Source organism: Zonotrichia albicollis, chromosome 1 (genome assembly GCF_047830755.1).
Source record: "Zonotrichia albicollis isolate bZonAlb1 chromosome 1, bZonAlb1.hap1, whole genome shotgun sequence".
Taxonomy (NCBI): domain Eukaryota; kingdom Metazoa; phylum Chordata; class Aves; order Passeriformes; family Passerellidae; genus Zonotrichia; species Zonotrichia albicollis.
Window position 1 is genome coordinate 5762060 of NC_133819.1, and position 17331 is coordinate 5779390.

The window sequence follows — 17331 nt, forward strand, 5'->3', positions numbered from 1 at the left end:
ATTATTTTACAGCGTACACTGACAATTGCTGCTCTTTAAGTTTGAATTGAAGCTATACCATGGTAAAGGAGGAAGATGACAGAGAGAAAAGAACATGAAACTGGTGAAGAAGACCAACAGTTATATTCAAATATAAGCATAAAATGTGCTGGGTCTGCAGAATACACAGGCAGAACGTTTCAGAATGTTTCATTTTTAATTTACTTCTTTGCCCCTCTGACTTCAGTGGCTCCAAGAAACCTTACAAAGAAGGCTGGGGGGGGAGTGATGTATATTTTTTCTAATATACCTTAAAGGAACAAATGACTAATGACATACAAAATCATTTCAGAATGAAGTAATAATGAAGAGAAGAGATTAGACATTAGCTGATCCTCAATGGTTAATGGAGGGGAAAGGGAAGGGGAAGAGTAGAGCTTATACTGGTGAATGCTTCGGCCACAAACACCTCTCTTAAACACATCCAATTTCACTGATGTGAAAATCTCCACATGAAGGAACAGGCGAAAAAGAGCTTAAGTGGGAACAGGGTGCAGAATGCCAAGTGCTACACTGAATAATTCAGATCCAGGCAGCGCTATTGGCCAGGCAGGAAAATCACACTCCCCTGCTAGCTTTAAAATCAAAGGCCAAGGAGGGATAAAAGAGAAAGACAACACCTCTTTAAAGCAGAGATTACACTCCGTGGTTCCCATTTCCCGAGTTCCCACAAGGTTTGGTTGCAGGGAGAGCGCTGGAGCGCGGGTGCTGTGGGGGTGCCAAGGCACAGCACCCCAGTGCCCACCTCAGTGGCCATCCCACTGCCCACCTCCCTGCCCACCTCAGGACCTGGGAAACTCACCCACCTGCCCCAGTGACACTGCTCCTCCTGCCCATTTAGCAAGAAAATGCCAATTCTGCAGCAGGCACTGACCAACCCTGACTGCCCGAGCTGCCTCCATGAGACTTTCCCAGTGCACAAGCACTTCTCCAGTTGCCCGGGGGCACAACCCCATCAGGGCTTTCATTTGGGTCTAGATCACTGCTCAGCTCCAGAAGGTTCCTACACCCTTCCCAATTTTCAGCCACACTTCTCCAGTGCCAGCAGACAGGGCTGGACACACGGATTTCCAAGGAGACATCAGAGCATCAGTGTCCTTCCTTGCCATGCCCTGCAGAGCCAGAAGCAAAGGGTGACAAAGACACTGTCACAATTTTTAGACCACTGTCCTGGGTGTGTTTGATAGAAAGGTCATTTCTGTTAACATTTCATGGGGCTTGAAAGGTGCTGTGCTCCTGAAATCCCATTTAATTCTGACTATTCAAGTGCAGCACCACAAACAACTACTTTAAATTTTAGAAATGTTCCTAAAAGCAGGTCCTGGAACACGACAGACAAAACACCTTCTGCTACAAGGCCCCAAAAATGGAGTAACTTTGCCTTCTAGTTATTTTATTTTAAAGGTGGCATGGCTTTCTAGGAACAGGCAACTTTGCCTTTGGGCAGAGCACATAAGCACAGCCCTGACAGGTGTTCAGCCTCAAAAAATCTCTGTCATCCATCTCCTTCTCCCTTGATCAAAAAAGATTAGCATTCCTTGGTTCCTTTTACACCTGCAGGAGGACCCACACCATGGAGAGCACAGCAGCAGGATTCCTGGGCTGGTCCCATCATCCCATCACCAACATTTCAAAAGATTCTCTCTTCCATCTCTCCCTATGCAGTGGAGACAGGGAGCTGATCTGCAAAGCAAGGAGTGTGTGCATGGGGAAGGGGGAGAATGGTGGGAGGGAGAGAGGAGGACAAAAACAACAACAAAACAGAAAAGAAAAAAGAAAGGGGGGGAAGAAAAACCAGTGAGGTTGGCCTGCTTCTTTCTTCCCTACCATCTATTCAGTGCCAGCAGGGGAGGTCCACAACTGTTGCGTCACAGGGAGCACAAAAAAGCCTGACAAGCATGTTTTAGCTGATGGAGAGCAGAGTGGACAGGAGGCTGCTGACAGCTCCAGCTCCACCGGCACTGTGAGCCCTTGGCTTTAATCGGCTGCTTCTTTCCATAGCACGGGCTGCTCAAAGGCACCAGCAAAGGCAGAAATTCCAGCCTGTAAATACTTTAATCAACTCCCCAGCTCGGGTTAAACCCTCACTCTGGTGCAGGGATCCAGGGTTTTTAATGCAGGAGCCAAAGGGAGGATGCAGGAGATGCTTCCAAACGGAGAGGGGGGAGTTAACCACAGGTTGTGCAGGACATGAAGAGGTGTTTATAAATAATGTCACTAAAACTAATGCACTGATCGCTGGCATCTCTAACACAGCATTTTCTTCTCCACAGAACTCTGACAGTGGCTATGTCGGTGGTGTAATTATCTAGATTTGATAGTGGATTAAAAAAATATATATCCAAAACACCTGTTCAAGAGTTTTGTGTTTTTAAAGGCCATTGCCATTAACCTTGGGCCACGCACTTCATTGTGTTTAATTAGCAAGCTAATGAAGCCAGTTTTATTCCCTTTCTCAAGCACAAGAGAATAAATACAAGACAGTGAAAGAGGAGACCAGATCCATTCGCAACACAGTTCATTGCTGCATGGCATTACTTAAACTTGCACCAAAATAAAAGTAATGTAATGGCTTGGAAAACATGTTAGCAATGCATTCTGCAAGACAAATCCTTTTACACCTTCTGTATTTTCTCAAGCTCGTCGATTAAAACATGATTTCTGAACATTTGGGCTGCAGAGAATTTGCAAACAAAGGGCTAAAAATAAACATAATGTTTTCCTCAACGAATCCTCAATATTCCAAAAAACTGAGCGTGACAGATTTTTTTTTTTTTTATAGAACAGCAGCCCGTGCTTGCTTTGTTACATCCAGCCAAGGTAGAGATGAGAAGCATCAACAATGGAGGTTAAGTGATTTTCGAAAAGCCCACCACTTTCACAGAGCCCTAACATGTACACACACAAAAGGCAGACTTTGAGCAAAGCCCAGTGCTCTGAATCCCAGCAACACATTCCAACTTTGGGTATCTCAGCTTGTTTTCCTTCTTTTTTTTTTTTTTTTACTGAACAGCTTTAGGAAAAACTGGGCAATAAAGATCACGTTGATAAATACTCATAAATATCACAAGAAAGGCTTTAGAAGAGGGAGGGATTTATAGAATGGTTCTAATGCACTGATTTAGTGATTCAAAAGGACCTTTCCATATAAACAGAATTATATTCATTTTCTGGGGTTTCTTTATTGTATTTTCAGGGGGGATGAGGAAAAATTCAGCATAGGTATGCCCTGTCAGATTATCTTTTTCATATCATGATACATTTAAGAAGCTTTCAGGGTGTTGTTTTTTATTAGAGCAATTGCTTTTCTCCCCTCCAACTTAGATTTCAGCCACTCTGTGCACACAGCCATAGGATCAGGTTAAATACCAAAACCAAACCAAACAAAACCCCAACGCCATACCCAAAAACAAAACCAAAAACAAAAAAAGAAATCCGGAAGCCATCTCTTTTATTGAATCACCCGAGATAAAAGGATTCCAAGATATATGGAAAGAAAATACATTGACCATAAATCTCCTTTATGCACATAATAGAATTTTCCAGCCAGGAGAGCTGTTGTGATGATAGCAACGCCGAGCACCAGGAATGCTGCTGGCACACACAGCCCCCCCGCTCCCTCCTTCCAAAATACCTGCTCTGCTCAGCGCTGCTATGTAAATACAAACGCGCACATCCCCCTTCCCAACACATGCAAACAAAGCTGCGTACAAGTGTCCCGGCCATCAGATAAAAAAATCCCGAGCTGGCTTTGCTCGCTAAGAAATTAATTTTTTTTTAATTTTTTATTGTCCGCTCCTTTTTTTTTTTTTTTTATTGCCGCTCGCACTCACTTTTGGTGTGACTTTAAAAAAAATAAGGAAGCTGTGGCACGGCGGGTAATGGCAGAGGCAGGCGGTGGCAGCGCATATTTAATGGGCACTCGGAACAAAGGAAGCCCGGCTGCAGGAGCGCCCCGGGGCCGGCTCCGCGCCCGCTCCCCCCGCGGCCCCGCCGGGCAGCGCCTACTCCGGGCCGGGGGATCCGCACCGGGATCCGCGGGGAAACCCCCCGGGCCCCCACCCGTACCACGGCGATGCCAAAGCGCCGGGAACTCCGCGGCTGCCCATCGCGGGGCTGCAGCATCGCTGACTCCCGCGCCCTGAGCCCCCCGGCCGCACACAGCCCCCCAGCCCCGGCCCTGACCCCTCCGCGTCCCCCCAGCCCCGGCCGGGGATGGAAGGGATTTAAGGATGTAACGAGGCACAGCCCAGAGCCGGGCGGGGGGCTCAGCCCCGGGGGGATCCTGGTGACCAGGCAAGAAGGGGGGAGGCAAAATTGCTGCCGCACTGCCTTCTCCTAAGGAAAACGCGGCGGCAATAAAAAAGAATAGGGGAAATACAACAATAACATAAGGAATAATTAGAACAAGGAGGGAAAGTGGGGAGCGCGGGGATTTCCAGCGTGCCCGCGTGTTCAGGTGCTCGAGGGCAGCACAGAGGGGCTGAGCGCTCCCGCCGCCCCATGGACCGCTCCCGCCGCCCTACGGAGAGCCCGACCCGCGTCCCCCAGCGCTGCCCGCCGTCCCCTCCAACTCCCCCGGCCGCGCTCGGGCTCTGGGCGAACTTCCACCCGCGTCCTCCGGCACAGCGCGCACCCCGCAGGATGGAGATGATGAAGTTTGTAGCCCATGTCCGTAAAATAAACGGGATGATTATTACAAAATAAACACCCTCCTCCGCCCGCAGAGCCTCCTCCGGAGGGATGCTCCCCAGGCACCCCCCGCCGCACACACCCCCTTTTCCCCAACTTTCTCCCCGCTCCCCACGGAGCAGCCAGCCCCCACAGGCTCGTTCTATGCTAACCCTATGGGATCGCAGCGTCCCGGGGGGAAAAAGGGGAACCGGGGGGGGGTCCCTTTGGGATGGAGGGGGGGGTCCCCCACACCCTCCCCGAGTTACACAAGCGCAGCCCGGCAGGAGCGGAGCGCACACATGGCCACTACCTGAGAGAGCCCGCAGCATTCCGGAGCGAGCCCGGGTCTCCTCCCGCTGCTCCCAACTTGTGCCCCCCTCCCGCAACATCCTCGGCTTGTCCCCCACGCCCCCGCCCCAGGAGTGGATGCCCATTTTTGCAAAGTTTCCTCGAGATCGCGCCGTGTTTACATTGCCATGAATTCCCACAGGCTGCCTGGAGGGAACAAAAAGCAGCACGGGAAGGCTCGTCCTGCGAGCAGGGAGAAAACGGAGAGGGAGGGAGTGAAAAGGAAAATAAAAATAATAATAATAATAATAGCAACAATAAAGGAAATGAAGGCGATGCAGCGGTGGGGGGATTCCCCAGCTCGGGTGCTGTGCTTCGGAGGGTGCTGGAGGGTGGCTGCAAAGAACCGCACGGCCCATTCAATTCTGCATTTGGAGACGCGACCGAGAGCCCGAGCGGGAGGTAAACACGCCGAGAGGCTCTTACCTGCACAGAAAGTTCCCCAGAGCACGGCGAAAGTCAGCCACGAAGCAAACATAGTCCTTTACTTTTTTTTTTTTTTCCTCCTCGCGTGCACCTCTACCCCAAGGGAAACAAAAATAAAAATAAAAAAGATCGAGCGCGTGAAAAGAGAGGGGGGAGAGAAGCGCGGCTCTGCCTTCTCTCTCGCTCTCAAAAAGAAAAAAAGAAGAAAAAAAAATCTTGGGGGTAGGGGGTGGGAAAAAAAAAAGAAAAATAAAAAAAAAACAACAACAAGAAGAAAATCGGATTTAATTCCTCCGCAGTTGCAAAATTTATCCAGTGGAGACGAACAGACCCGGACGGTTCGACCTGCTCCTGCCCGGCCCCACCGTTCGCTCCCAGCTTTCCAAGAGTTTCTTTCCCTGGGCTTTTGTGCTGGGAGCGCGGCGTGCACCACACACCGACTCCCCCTCCTCCTCCTCCTCCTCTTCCCCTTCCCCCTCCTCCTCCTCCTCCCAACCCAGCCCCTCCGGCTCCCCCAGCAGCGCGGGGCGAGCGCGCACACGCCCCCCCCCCCCCCCCGCGCAGTTCCCGCGCGGTTCCCGCGCAGCCGCGCGCGGGTTGCGCGCTCCCCCGCGCATCCCCCCCCCCCCCTTCCTCCTCCTCCTCCTCCTCCCCGCGCAACCCACGCCGGCAGCGAGCGGGGCGGCGGCGGCGGCAGCGGGACCGTGCGCCGTTCGTACGGACCCCGCATCGCGGGAGGCTGCGGAGCGGCAGGCAAGGGCCGGCGGAGGGGGCGCGGGGTCCGGAGGAGGAGGAGGAGGAGGAGGAAGAGGCGGCGGGGGGCCGCGGCATCGCGGGGCTGCGCGGGGCGGCGGGCGCGGGGGCGCGGCGGGAGGTGCCATGTGCGGGATGGGGAGGAGGGAGAGGGAAATTAATAAAAAAACAAAACCACAATGTGGAGGAGGAAGGGAAAGGGAGGTTTGATGGGGGTTTGGGGTTTTGTTGTTGTTGTTGTTGTTTTGGGGTTTTGTTTTAATAATTAAAAAAAAAAAAAAAACTGAACCGCGTCCAAAATGGCTTCTAAAAAAAGGGAGAAGCCAGCGCGGAGCCAGCGGGGAAACCCGGATGTTGGATACAAAGGGGCTGGAGGGGGCGGTGCGGCGCGGGGGCTCCGCGGGCTGAGCGGGGAGCGGCGCTGTCCGGCACGGCCGCACCCGCGGGGAGCCCCGGCTACAGCGGGGCTGGGCACCGGGGATGGGCAGGGGCAGGGGGCTGCAGGGGGTGTGTATGGGTATAGGGCAGGGAAGGGGGCAGAGGAGATCAGTGTGGACATGGGCAGGTTTAGGGGCAGGGGGGAGGGTGTGTGTGGATATGGGCAGGGGGTTGCAGACGGTGTCCGTGGATATGGACAGGTTTAGGGGCAGGGGGCTTGCGGTGGGTGTGTGTGGATATGGGGCAGGTTTAGGAGCAGGGGGCTGCCAAAGGTGTGTGTTTATATGGGCAGGTTTAGGGCAGGGGGCTGCAGAGGGTGTGTGTGTATTGTGCAGGTTTAGGGGATAAGGGGGCAGAGGAGATGAGTGTGGATATGGGCAGGTTTAGGGGCATGGGAAGGGTGTCAGATATGGGCAGGTTTACGGGCAGGGGACTGGAGAGGAGAGGTTTAGGAGAGTAAGGGGGCAGAGGAAGTCAGTGTGGATATGGGCAGGTTTAGGGGCATGAGGCAGAGGAGATGAGTATGGATATGGGCAAGTTTAGGGGCAGGGTGCTGCGGAGGGTGTCTATGGATATGGGCAGGTTTAGGGGCAGGGGAATGCCGAGGGTGCGTGTGGACATGGGCAGATTTAGGGCTGCAGGGGGTGTGTATGGGTATGGGCAGGTTTAGGGGCATAAGGGGGCAGAGGACATCAGTGCGGACATGGGCAGGTTTAGGGGCAGGGGGCTGTGTTTGGTATGTGTGGGAATGGGGAAGGTTTTGCGGTAGGGGGCTGGAGAGGATGTATGTGGATATGGGGCAGGTTTAGGGGCAGGGACAAGGTGTGTGTGGATATGGGGCAGGGGGCTGCCGAGGGTGTCCGTGGCTATGAGCAGGTTTAGGGACATGAGGCAGAGGAAATGACTGTGGACATGGGCAGCTTTAGGGGCAGGGGGCTGCAGAAGAGAGGTTTAGGGGAATAAGGGGGCAGAGGAGATCAGTGTGGATATGGGCAGGTTTAGGGGCAGGGAGAGTGTGTGTGTGGAGATGGGCAGGTTGACGCGCAGGGGGCTGGAAAGGAGAGGTTTAGGGACATAAAGGGGCAGAGGAGATCAGTGTGGATATGGGCAGGTTTAGGAGCATGAGGCAGAGAAGATGAGTGTGGATATGGGAAGGTTTAGGGGCAGGGTGCTGCGGAGGGTGTCTATGGATATGGGCAGGTTAAGGGGCAGAGGAATGCCGAGGGTGTGTGTGGACATGGACAGGTTTAGGGGCGGAGGGTGTGTATGGGTATGGGCAGGTTTAGGGGCATAAGGGGGCAGAGGAGATCAGTGTGGACATGGGCAGATTTAGGGCAGGGGGCTGCAGTTGGTATGTGTAGGAATGGGGCAGGTTTAGGGTCAGGGGGCTGGAGAGTATGTGTGTGCATATGGGGCAGGTTTAGGGGCAGGAACAGGGTGTGTGTGGATATGGGCAGGGAGCTGCAGTTTGTGTGTGTGGACATGGGCAGGTTTAGGGGCAGGGGGCTGCGTTTGGTATGTGTAGGAATGGGGCAGAGGGCTGGAGAGTATGTGTGTGCATATGGGACAAGTTTAGGGGCAGGGACAGGGTGTGAGTGGATACGGGCAGGGGGCTGCAGTTTGTGTATGTGGATATGGGCAGGTTTAGGGACAGGGGGCTGCAGGAAGTGTCTGTGGATATGGGCAGGTTTAAGGCCAGAGGGTGTGTGTGGACATGGGCAGGTTTAGGGGCAGGGGGCTGCGGAGGAGAGATTTAGGGGCAGAGGGTAGGAGTGCAGATTTAGGAGTGTAAAGAAGCAAAGAGGTGTGTGTGGAGAGGGGCAGAAGGTGGGAGTGCAGATTTAGGATCATGGGGGGCAGAAGGGTGTGTGTGGATAGGGGCAGGGCACTGCAAGGAGAGGGTGTAGGGATTTGGGAGAGGGTGTAGGGGCAGGAGCTGGAGGGAGAGGTTTAGGGGAAATGTGTGCAGAGGGTGTGTATGGATAAGGGCAGGTTTAGGAACAGAGGGTTGTGGGGGGATGGAGGTTTAGGGGCAGAGGGTGGCTGAGGGGATGTGTGCATCACAGCAGTTTTAGGGGCAGGAGCTGGAAGTGGAGATTTAGGGATGGAGATTTAGGGCCAGAAGGTGGCAGAGAGTGTGTGTGGATAGGGGCAGGTTTAGGTACATGGGGGTGGCAGGAAGAGACTATGGGGCAGGGAGTGGGGGAAATGCAAATAGTGCAGGGAATGGTGGAGTGGGCTGGTGGGAGAAATTTGGGGGCAGAAGATTTAGGGGCAGGACAAGGTGGAGGATATGTGTGGATAGGGGCAGGTTTGAAGACAGGGTGCTGTGGGGGAAGGTTTAGGGGAAAGGAGAGATATAGGGACAGAACTTGGCAGTGTGGATAGAAGCAGGTTTTGGGGCAAGGGACTGCAGGGGGGAGGTTTAGGAGAAGGGGGAAGATTTAGGGACAGAGGAGAGGAAGTGAGGTTTAGGGGTAGGGGGGCAGTTGTAGGGAGTGTCTGGGGAGGAAGGGTTAGGGGAAGAGGGTGGTGGAAGGTGTGTGTCGATGGAGCAGGTTATGGGGCAGGGGTTGCAGTGCAAATAGGGCAGGGGGTGGCAGAGGGGGCTGGGGGGGAGGTTTTAAGGGCAGGGGTGGCTGGGGGGGATTGGGGTCAGGGAATGGTGGAGGGCAGGGCTGTGGATGGGGTGGAGGGTGGGGTAGCACGGGGCAAAACCATCTCATTGTCTTGGAGAAATTCTCTGTCTCCTTGCCTTCCCAGTGGAGAGGGCAGCACAGCCTCCACCAGGCCAGGAATAAACAGTGTTCTTGCAGAATAAACAATCCCCCACTTCCAGGCAGTGGGAATGTGTGCTCCCTGCTCGTGTCCTGGAACCCCCTGCACCCCAAGATCCAGCAGGAGCAATGGCTCAGTGTCCAGGGTCCCCAGGGCAGAAGGGACACCTCAGCAGAATCCTTTTTTAGGCCATTTCAGGGTTAATAAGGTTTTCTCCACTGCCAGGATTACAGGAATTGAACGGTCTCCACATTTTTATTTTAATTCTAACTCAATAATATGGCTATAGGGAGCAGCAAAGGAATCTTAAGGGGAAGGAGGAGGAAGGGGGAGATGCTGAAGTCGGGTCATTCTCAAGACTTTGGGTCTGTGAGGTCCACTGACTCATCAGAGAGAGGAATGTGGCAGGGATGGATGCTGTGCATAGCAGTGAGTCCCAGGTCAGCTCCCTCAAATTCACCCGATGGGGACTAAGGCTGAAAATATTCCTAAACTCATTTTCTTTTTCCTCTGGAGGGAGATAAGAGTAAACATGAATCATTCTTCTAAAAGTTTGAAAAGCATTTTGTTCCAAGAAGAAATCTGTAATTTTTTTCCTTCTTCTTCTTCTTACAGTAACAAGTTCACAGAAAACTTCAGGAGGCTTTTACAAAGGCTTGTAAGCACTTTGAAGCTGGAGACTGTTTTTATATACGTACAGCACTTGCGTAACAAGGTCTCAACAGTGAATGGGATGCCAGGGTGCAGTTGCAATAAAGTGATTAATAGTATCATTCATGGTATCATACCTCATTCATAGGTTTCCTGTAAGTTAAGAGGAATACATTGGCAGGAGCACGGTGGTTGTGACTTTAAACACGATACTCTTGGGGGGAAAAGTTACAGCTAGCACATGCACTGAAGGGCAGTGCAATTGGTAAAGCGATGTGAAAGGCTCAAGAAATTAATTTTTAGAGCAAAAGCCCACAAAGATCAAGTTCTATGGCACAGAAATAGCAAGGTGGATATTGCCATGCAGCTGGTGAAACCAAGAACAGAAAATAAGATTGTCAAAGGGATGGGTCAGGGCTGATCACTGTTTATTCAGAAACACATAAGTAGAGTTTGGGTTTCTTGCTTCTTAATATGCACACAGTGAGAACTGGTTTTGCCACCAAAATGTTTGTCACCTGCTTGTGGCAAAAATCACTGAGAAGGCCGGGCAAGATGAAAAAGGGAATGGAAATCAGTTGTCAAATGAGAAGTAAATGTCCTGGCTGTGGGCTGCAGCAGCTCAGGATGCATTTGGAGCCTCAAGAGAAGTGACAAATAATGTGTCAATATTTCCTATAAAACTGCTTATTTCATTTGAAAGCAAATAATGAGTCAATATTTCTGTTTATTTCATTTGGGGAATAAGTTGTTAAACAGCTACCACGTGTCTGAAGTATGGAGAAATATGTAGGGTGATAAAATATGACCCAGTGTTTCACTGAACCAGCATCCCCATGGTCAGCTAAAACGAGACATTTAGCTCGGTCCAAGAAAACATCAGCCCTGGGGAGCAGGCGGGGTGAGAAACACAGGATCGCTCCCTGCCTGGGCTCAGAGCACTCCCTGGCCAGTTCTGCTCCTATTTTTAACCATGGCTGTGCTATGAAAAGCTCCATTGCACAGCACCTGAATGGCTGCTCTGCAGCAGGGGCTCGGCAGCGCGTCCATCACGCGCCTGTCGTCGCTTTTGAGGAAACGCGCCCGGGGCGTTTCGGATGTTGTCCTGAAGCCACCCGGTGGGACAGGCACAGCCTGGCCCTCCTGCACCAGGGCAGCTCCTGCTGCATGGCACAGGCACACTGAGCCACCCACCAGAGCTGAAAATTGGGGGATTTTTTGCCCAGGAGTTTAGGACACCCTGAAGTTTCATTTATTAAACTCCCTCTTGTCGCACACATCTTTTATGAAAAATCCTTTCCTTAAGATTTTTCCTCCTGAGAAGCTGAGAGGCCTCAAGAGCAAAATGTAAACATTGATTATCTGCTGCTGTAGAATGCAACAAGTAGATCTGTGATTAGTCTCATAAAGTTGTTTCTAATTAATAACCAATCACAGTCAACTAGCTCGGACTCTGTCCACGACACAAGCCTTTATTATTCATTCTTTCTTTTTCTGTTCTTAGCTAGCCTTCTAATGAAATCCTTTCTTCTATTCTTTTAGTATAATTTTAATATAATATATATCATAAAATACTAAATCAAACCTTCTAAAACAGAATCAAACCCTTGTCTCTTCCCTCATCCTCAAACCTCTGTAAACACAGTCACACCCTCCTATCTCATTTGCCATGCTGTTTGTGAGGGTCCCCAGGATGAGGTGAGAGATGAGAATTTCAGAAGGTTGATTTATTATTTTGTGATATTATACTAAAATAAATTATATACTAAAACTAAACCAAACTATAGAGAAAGGGTACATCAGCAGGCTAGAAAAGAATGATAATGAAAGCTCATGACTCACTCTTCAGAGTCCGACACAACTGGTGGTGATTGGTCATTAGTTAAAACAATTCACATGTTTGGATAAAAAATCTCCAGACCACATTCCAGAGCAGCAAAAAAAGGAGAAGCTGAGGCTTCTCAGCTTCCCAGGAGAAGAAATCCTGGTGAAGGGATTTCTCAGAAAATATCATGGTGACAGTTTGCAGCGTTTCACAGGGAGGTGTTTACCCCCCAAAAAGCTAAAATTTTTTCTCATCTTGCAACACCAAAGCCCAGGAGTGAGTATTGTCACTGGAGATAATGTTACAGCCTTGGCAAGATGACACTTTAAAACTTCATCAGCCTTCCAAGAATTTCAGAAATAGTGGTGAATAAAGGCAGCAAGTGCTCAGAGCAGGCAGTGCTTGCAAGAAGTGCCCTTACCAGCAGCGCTTTCAAGAGCTGTTTTTTTGTTTTCACTTTTCATTAGAGCTGCACAGCTCAGACTGCTTTTAAATAATTACACTTAACAGTTAAAAAACTCTGCCATGCTAAAATAAATTTTAGCTGAGGTGGTTTATGCTTTGTAGCCCCATATGACACTCAATCTTTCTCGTGTGACTCCTGTAACAAGTCAAATTCATGTATTTTGATACTGCGCACGTGATTAAGATACTTGGATCACTTAAGCTTGCAGAAAACTGCAGTGCTCTCATGCCATTTATCTTAAAATCCTATTGTAGCACTCATGAAGTGTAATTTCTTCAGTGAATGGAAATTTATACTGACAGAGGTGTTATAAAACATGGAAAATACTGGGAGGAGAGGACCCAGCATTTTCTTTATCTCTTCAAGTGTTCACTAACGGGGATTTATTTTTCAGCTCAGCGTTGGTTCATTGCAGGTTACAGAGCCCTGGTGCAATTAAAGGGACCCATTTCCAGACTTCTTAAGCAATATTCACATTGCTTGCAACAGGTGGGAACTGTGTGCTGTGGCCTCAAGGCAGCAAACTGGTTCACAGGCTTCACTTTTCACATTGGCCCCTAAAGCTACTTGCAGAAAATCACCCCCAGCCTAAAGAAACTCCTGGGATCCCAGCCTGTACCTCCCCATTTTAAAATGCAAGGGTAAGAAAAACCAATTTATATTCATAACCTTGAGTAAATAAATTGTCACTTTAACTACACATTTTATTGTAATTAACTGCTTCCCCGTAATAACCAACCCACACCACAGAGCCGTCTCTTAATATAACAGTAAGCCAAGTTCTCAGCTGTGAGCAGAATTAGGGAGCTTTTAAAAGCCCAGACCAGTTGATACAGCAGGGTGATGTTGCACAGTTCTCAACATGCAGAGAAAAGGTGGGTTTGCTAAAGAGCCTTGTCCTTATTTTCAACAAATGCTGTTCCTGTGTGGTCAACAAAATCAAATCTCACTGGCCAAATTTTCCATTAGGGTTTTTACCCAGTATCAGCCTGGGTAATATCCTCTGCTCCCAGAGGATTTGCCTAACTCCAAAGGGAACACGACTGAGGCAGATTTAGACCTTCCCCAGCTTTCTAAGGACTCACTGCTGTCACCTCTCCATAATGCAGCTACAATTAACTTTGCTGGAATTTCTATATTTGAAGCAGCTTGAAATGAGAGCCTGAACTTCCAGACGTGGATGCAGATAGTCTTTGCTGCTGTCTGTGTGAGCCCTTGGGCTTCACTCTAAAAAAGCCCACCCTTGTTGACAAATTTGCCCTTTGCAGTCTGGCTTCAGTGCAGCTAGCAAAAATAGCAAGTGATGCAGCAGACAGAATGGGCCCTAAACTATATTTTTCGATAGCTTTTCTTAGCTCCAGACTAAAGAGCAAGGCATCAGATGTTGACAAATTAGCAGGGAATATACGGAGCAAAGGGATTTGTTACTGAAATGCCCACAATCCAGCAGTTTTGCTGTCCCCCAGAATTTGAACTTTTTCCTTGGTTTTCAGCTCTGTTTTGATTAGAGTGTAAATACCAGCCCCTGGCACATGTCAGCTGGCATCAGAGCCACGTGCCAAAGCTTTGTTCAGGTCGGAGCTTTAGTGTCATTTTGCTCACCGATGGATTTTGTTAGGACTTCTGGGGCAGAGCTCATTATTTTTACCACTGTGACCAGCAGTTGTTTTATAATTATTCCTCTTTAAATCCAGGAGAGATTGTCTGGCCTTTTGGGTGGGGAACTTAATTGCATGAAGGCTCTGGAGGATGGTTGATGCTGGATAGTGACTGTGCTATTGGCACGTTACCTGTCCTCAAAAAGGAGAATCCAGGCTCTAATCCATACCCCCAAGTCATGCCAGCTTGCTGGGTACCAAAGCACACCCACACTCAACTTGGAGTCTCCTGTGTGCAGACAAGGAGGATAAGGGACAGCACATGACTAATTTTGCAATGACAGTGCACGTTTAATTGGTAAAGAATTGCATTTTCTATCCTTTTTTTACCCCAGGTCACAGTGCCAAAGGACTGCCTGATGTTTGAGGTTCCTTTCAGGTATTTTTTTCATTGAGAAGCAGTGTTCTTAAGGCTACTGTAGTTGCCAGCTTTGTCTTATGCCCTCAAGCACTACTCTGCCTTTTAGTGTCGGGAAACCAATATTCAAATTCCCCTGGAACACCAGGCTGTGCTGCTTTCACAGCTCACAGAGGGCCTTCCCTTAACATCAGGTACAAAAGCTCTGGCTGCTCCAAAGCCAGTGACCAGGAGTCAGGAAAAGCATGGTTTAGATATATATATATAGAGAGAGAGAGATAAGCAAACTACAATCCTAAACTTTAGACGTCTCAGGCTTTTAAGCTCTCTGCCTCAGATTCCCTGTAAAATACAAATAACAGCATTGATGAGGTGTAGCTCATAAAAAAATAAATATTTCTAAGTTCCTAGAGCATGTTTTGCAGGCAGTTGAAGTCAGTGCAGGTTAAATTCTGTGGAAGGAAGGTATTTCTGCCAGCTGATGGTATGTGACCATTCAAACAGTTTACCAAGTGCCACGGCAGCAAAATTCCTTCTGTTTAAGACTGCCTGGTTGCCTGGCAGGAAAATGTGTTCTCAAATTGGTGTAGTAACACTGGAATCACTTCTTGGTGACAGCCCTATTGACTGACAGCCTCCAGTAATGGCAATCTATTAATCTCTTGCTCTGTGGCCATAAAGCATTCTGTCCTCCTTCCATTAAAAGCGAGAGGTAAATAAATGCAGGTCCATCATTTTGCTGGCATTCTTGCTGTCTACAAAGCCTCTGCGTGAGAGGGACAAGCAGAAAGGCTGAAGAAAATGTCCCCATCGTTGGCAGGAGGCCAGCTAAGGTGTGACACTGCAGGTGTGGGGCTGCTGAGGTGCTCTGGTCGTTCCACTTTGCTGCTGACATTGCCTGGGGCAGGGCGAGGTGTGAAACCTGCTCTGGGCTTGGAGAGTGTTTGAGCCAGGTCAGGGCAGCCTGAAGAGCTTTGTGCCTTTGGGTGTTTGCCAGCAGAACCTCTGGGGTTTTGCAGCACCTGAAAAAGAGCCTGGGAACACAACAGCCCTTGAACCTGCAGGGTGAGGAGAGCCCTCGGGCTGCCCCTCAACCTTTTCTGCTTAAGTCACCATCCCCTGTGAAAGAGGGTGGGAGTTATTCACCCACATAGCATTCAGGTGTTGGTGTTTTACCTGGAAATGCAATGCAGGTCTTTTAAAGCACATATGGTGGCTACAGCAGCCTAGAGCCAAAGCCTGTCATCTCTCCCTCCCTCGCCTTCCTCTCTCCCCAGGTGCTCAGTTGGCAGAAGAATATCTTTCAAATTCCTCTGTTTTATTTAAAAAGCTCGACTCAGGCTTTTTAAGCTGGTTGTAATTAAGATTTAACAACAGGAAAGTTCTTGCAGAGGTGCCATGTCCCTTTGAAATGGCTTTGCTGAAGAAAATCATCCATATCCCTGCTGCTGCCAGCTGGACTGCGCTGCAGGGTTAACTTTCACTGTTACCTGTGGCCTTGTGCCTCCTGACACACTCAAGGCATGTGTGGAAGGACCAATAAAATATGTCCTGGAGTGTTTGGTGTATTTTTAGAGTTTGTCCCAGATTATTGGCCTTTGTCCCAGATTTCAGTGGTTAGGGTATAAGAATGCCTGGTGGGGATGAGTGCTTCCTGCCTTGCTCTCAGGAAGGCTTTAATCAGGAAAAATACCCTCTCAGAGAAGGCAAATAATTAAGTTTTTGTGGCAAATCCTCTATTGCCATTAGCAAGAGATGATAAACACTCAAGACCACAGTATAAATAGAGCAAGGCAGATGCACCAAGATTGAAAGTGCAACATTATTGTGTTACATGGTATTGAGTAATGAATTGGACATTATAACAAGGTAGTTTTCCTTTTTTTCCTTTATTGAGAGCAGAGTTGGCTTTTACACTGTGTAAAGTGCCTGTCTTGTGTGGAAATGCTGGTGTAACCCTTCTGGACAAGGCTCATCCCACATCCTGGCAGCGTGCAAGCAGGGAGATAATGTAGGAAGGGATCTTCACATATCATCCCATCCATTTTATCATCCCATCCTCCTCCCTTTGGCAGTGGTTAATTGGCCTATGGCATTTCTGGTAAATGCTCACCCAGCCTCGTCCTGCAGTGCTCCAGCCTCCCAGGGCATTAGGAGTTTCACCTGCAGAACTTCTTTCCTCCTGTGTAACCTCAGCCTTTCCTGATGTAATTTGGTCCTTACTGAGCGCTTGGGAAACAATTCCTCCTTTTCTCTCTTCTTCAGCTTTTTCACAAGGAAAGATTGTCTCTCTTCGTCCTGCCAAACCCAAACAATCCAATTCTTTTGTCCCTTCCTTGTATTTCTGGTTGTGCAGCATGGCCCTCACTCCATCCCTTGGCTGCTTACCCAAATCTCAGGGTCTACATTTCCTTGCTGAAGTCCTAGACTCCCCATGCCAACATCTCTGTCATCCTCTCCTCAGCTCTGGGGGGTTCCTCTGGATCCATCCATCCCTCCCAGTTGCACTGCAGGTGCCTGGGAGGCTGAAGAGCTCTCTGATGGACTCATCCAAGCCATTTCTGGCTTTCATGTTCTTCCACCTTGGTCTTGCCTCTTTACCTGCCTACCAACTCTTGTGTCAGTGCACTTTCTGCATAGGACATTCCATGTATCATAACAAATATGAAGTGTAAAAACCATTCTGTTAAGATCCCAGTAACTGGTCCATCAGTTTTGTAGGGAGGTGAGAGTGACACACTGCCAGTACAGATGCAGAAAAAGTCCTGCTGCACCCAGACATGCCTATGAGAACTTTCTTTCCTTCCCAGGATTCAGCTCTTGGACATTTTGGCACGTTATCAGTGATAAATGTATTCACAAGTGAGAGCAGACAGCCCTGCAGGTTGTGATGCCAGGGTATTATTATGGGTTCTTG

At 49.4% G+C, this 17331-nt stretch overlaps 1 protein-coding gene and 1 long non-coding RNA gene across 5 annotated transcripts in view; one reads left to right on the forward strand and one right to left on the reverse strand.

The window, feature by feature from the left end:
* The window catches only part of ACVR2B (activin A receptor type 2B), a 112935-nt gene extending 106564 nt beyond the window's left edge, over window positions 1-6371 (reverse strand). The window contains exons 1-2 of one of the 2 annotated variants that reach the window (XM_074547826.1): window positions 6211-6371; window positions 5488-5580 (exon numbers count right to left, since the gene is read on the reverse strand). In XM_074547826.1, the coding sequence (XP_074403927.1) occupies window positions 5488-5539 (52 nt within the window). In that variant the 5' untranslated portion in view covers window positions 5540-5580; window positions 6211-6371. Of the gene's footprint in view, window positions 1-5487; window positions 5581-6152 lie in introns of both variants that reach the window. The other variant, XM_074547886.1, reaches the window with a different exon arrangement.
* LOC113459954 (uncharacterized) overlaps window positions 5768-17331 on the forward strand; it is a 48583-nt gene continuing 37019 nt past the window's right edge. For 2 of the 3 annotated variants that reach the window (XR_012581924.1, XR_012581919.1), the window contains exons 1-2: window positions 5768-6240; window positions 10072-14435. This is a non-coding gene — a long non-coding RNA (uncharacterized LOC113459954). The remainder of the gene's footprint in view (window positions 6241-10071; window positions 14436-17331) is intronic. The other variant, XR_012581927.1, reaches the window with a different exon arrangement.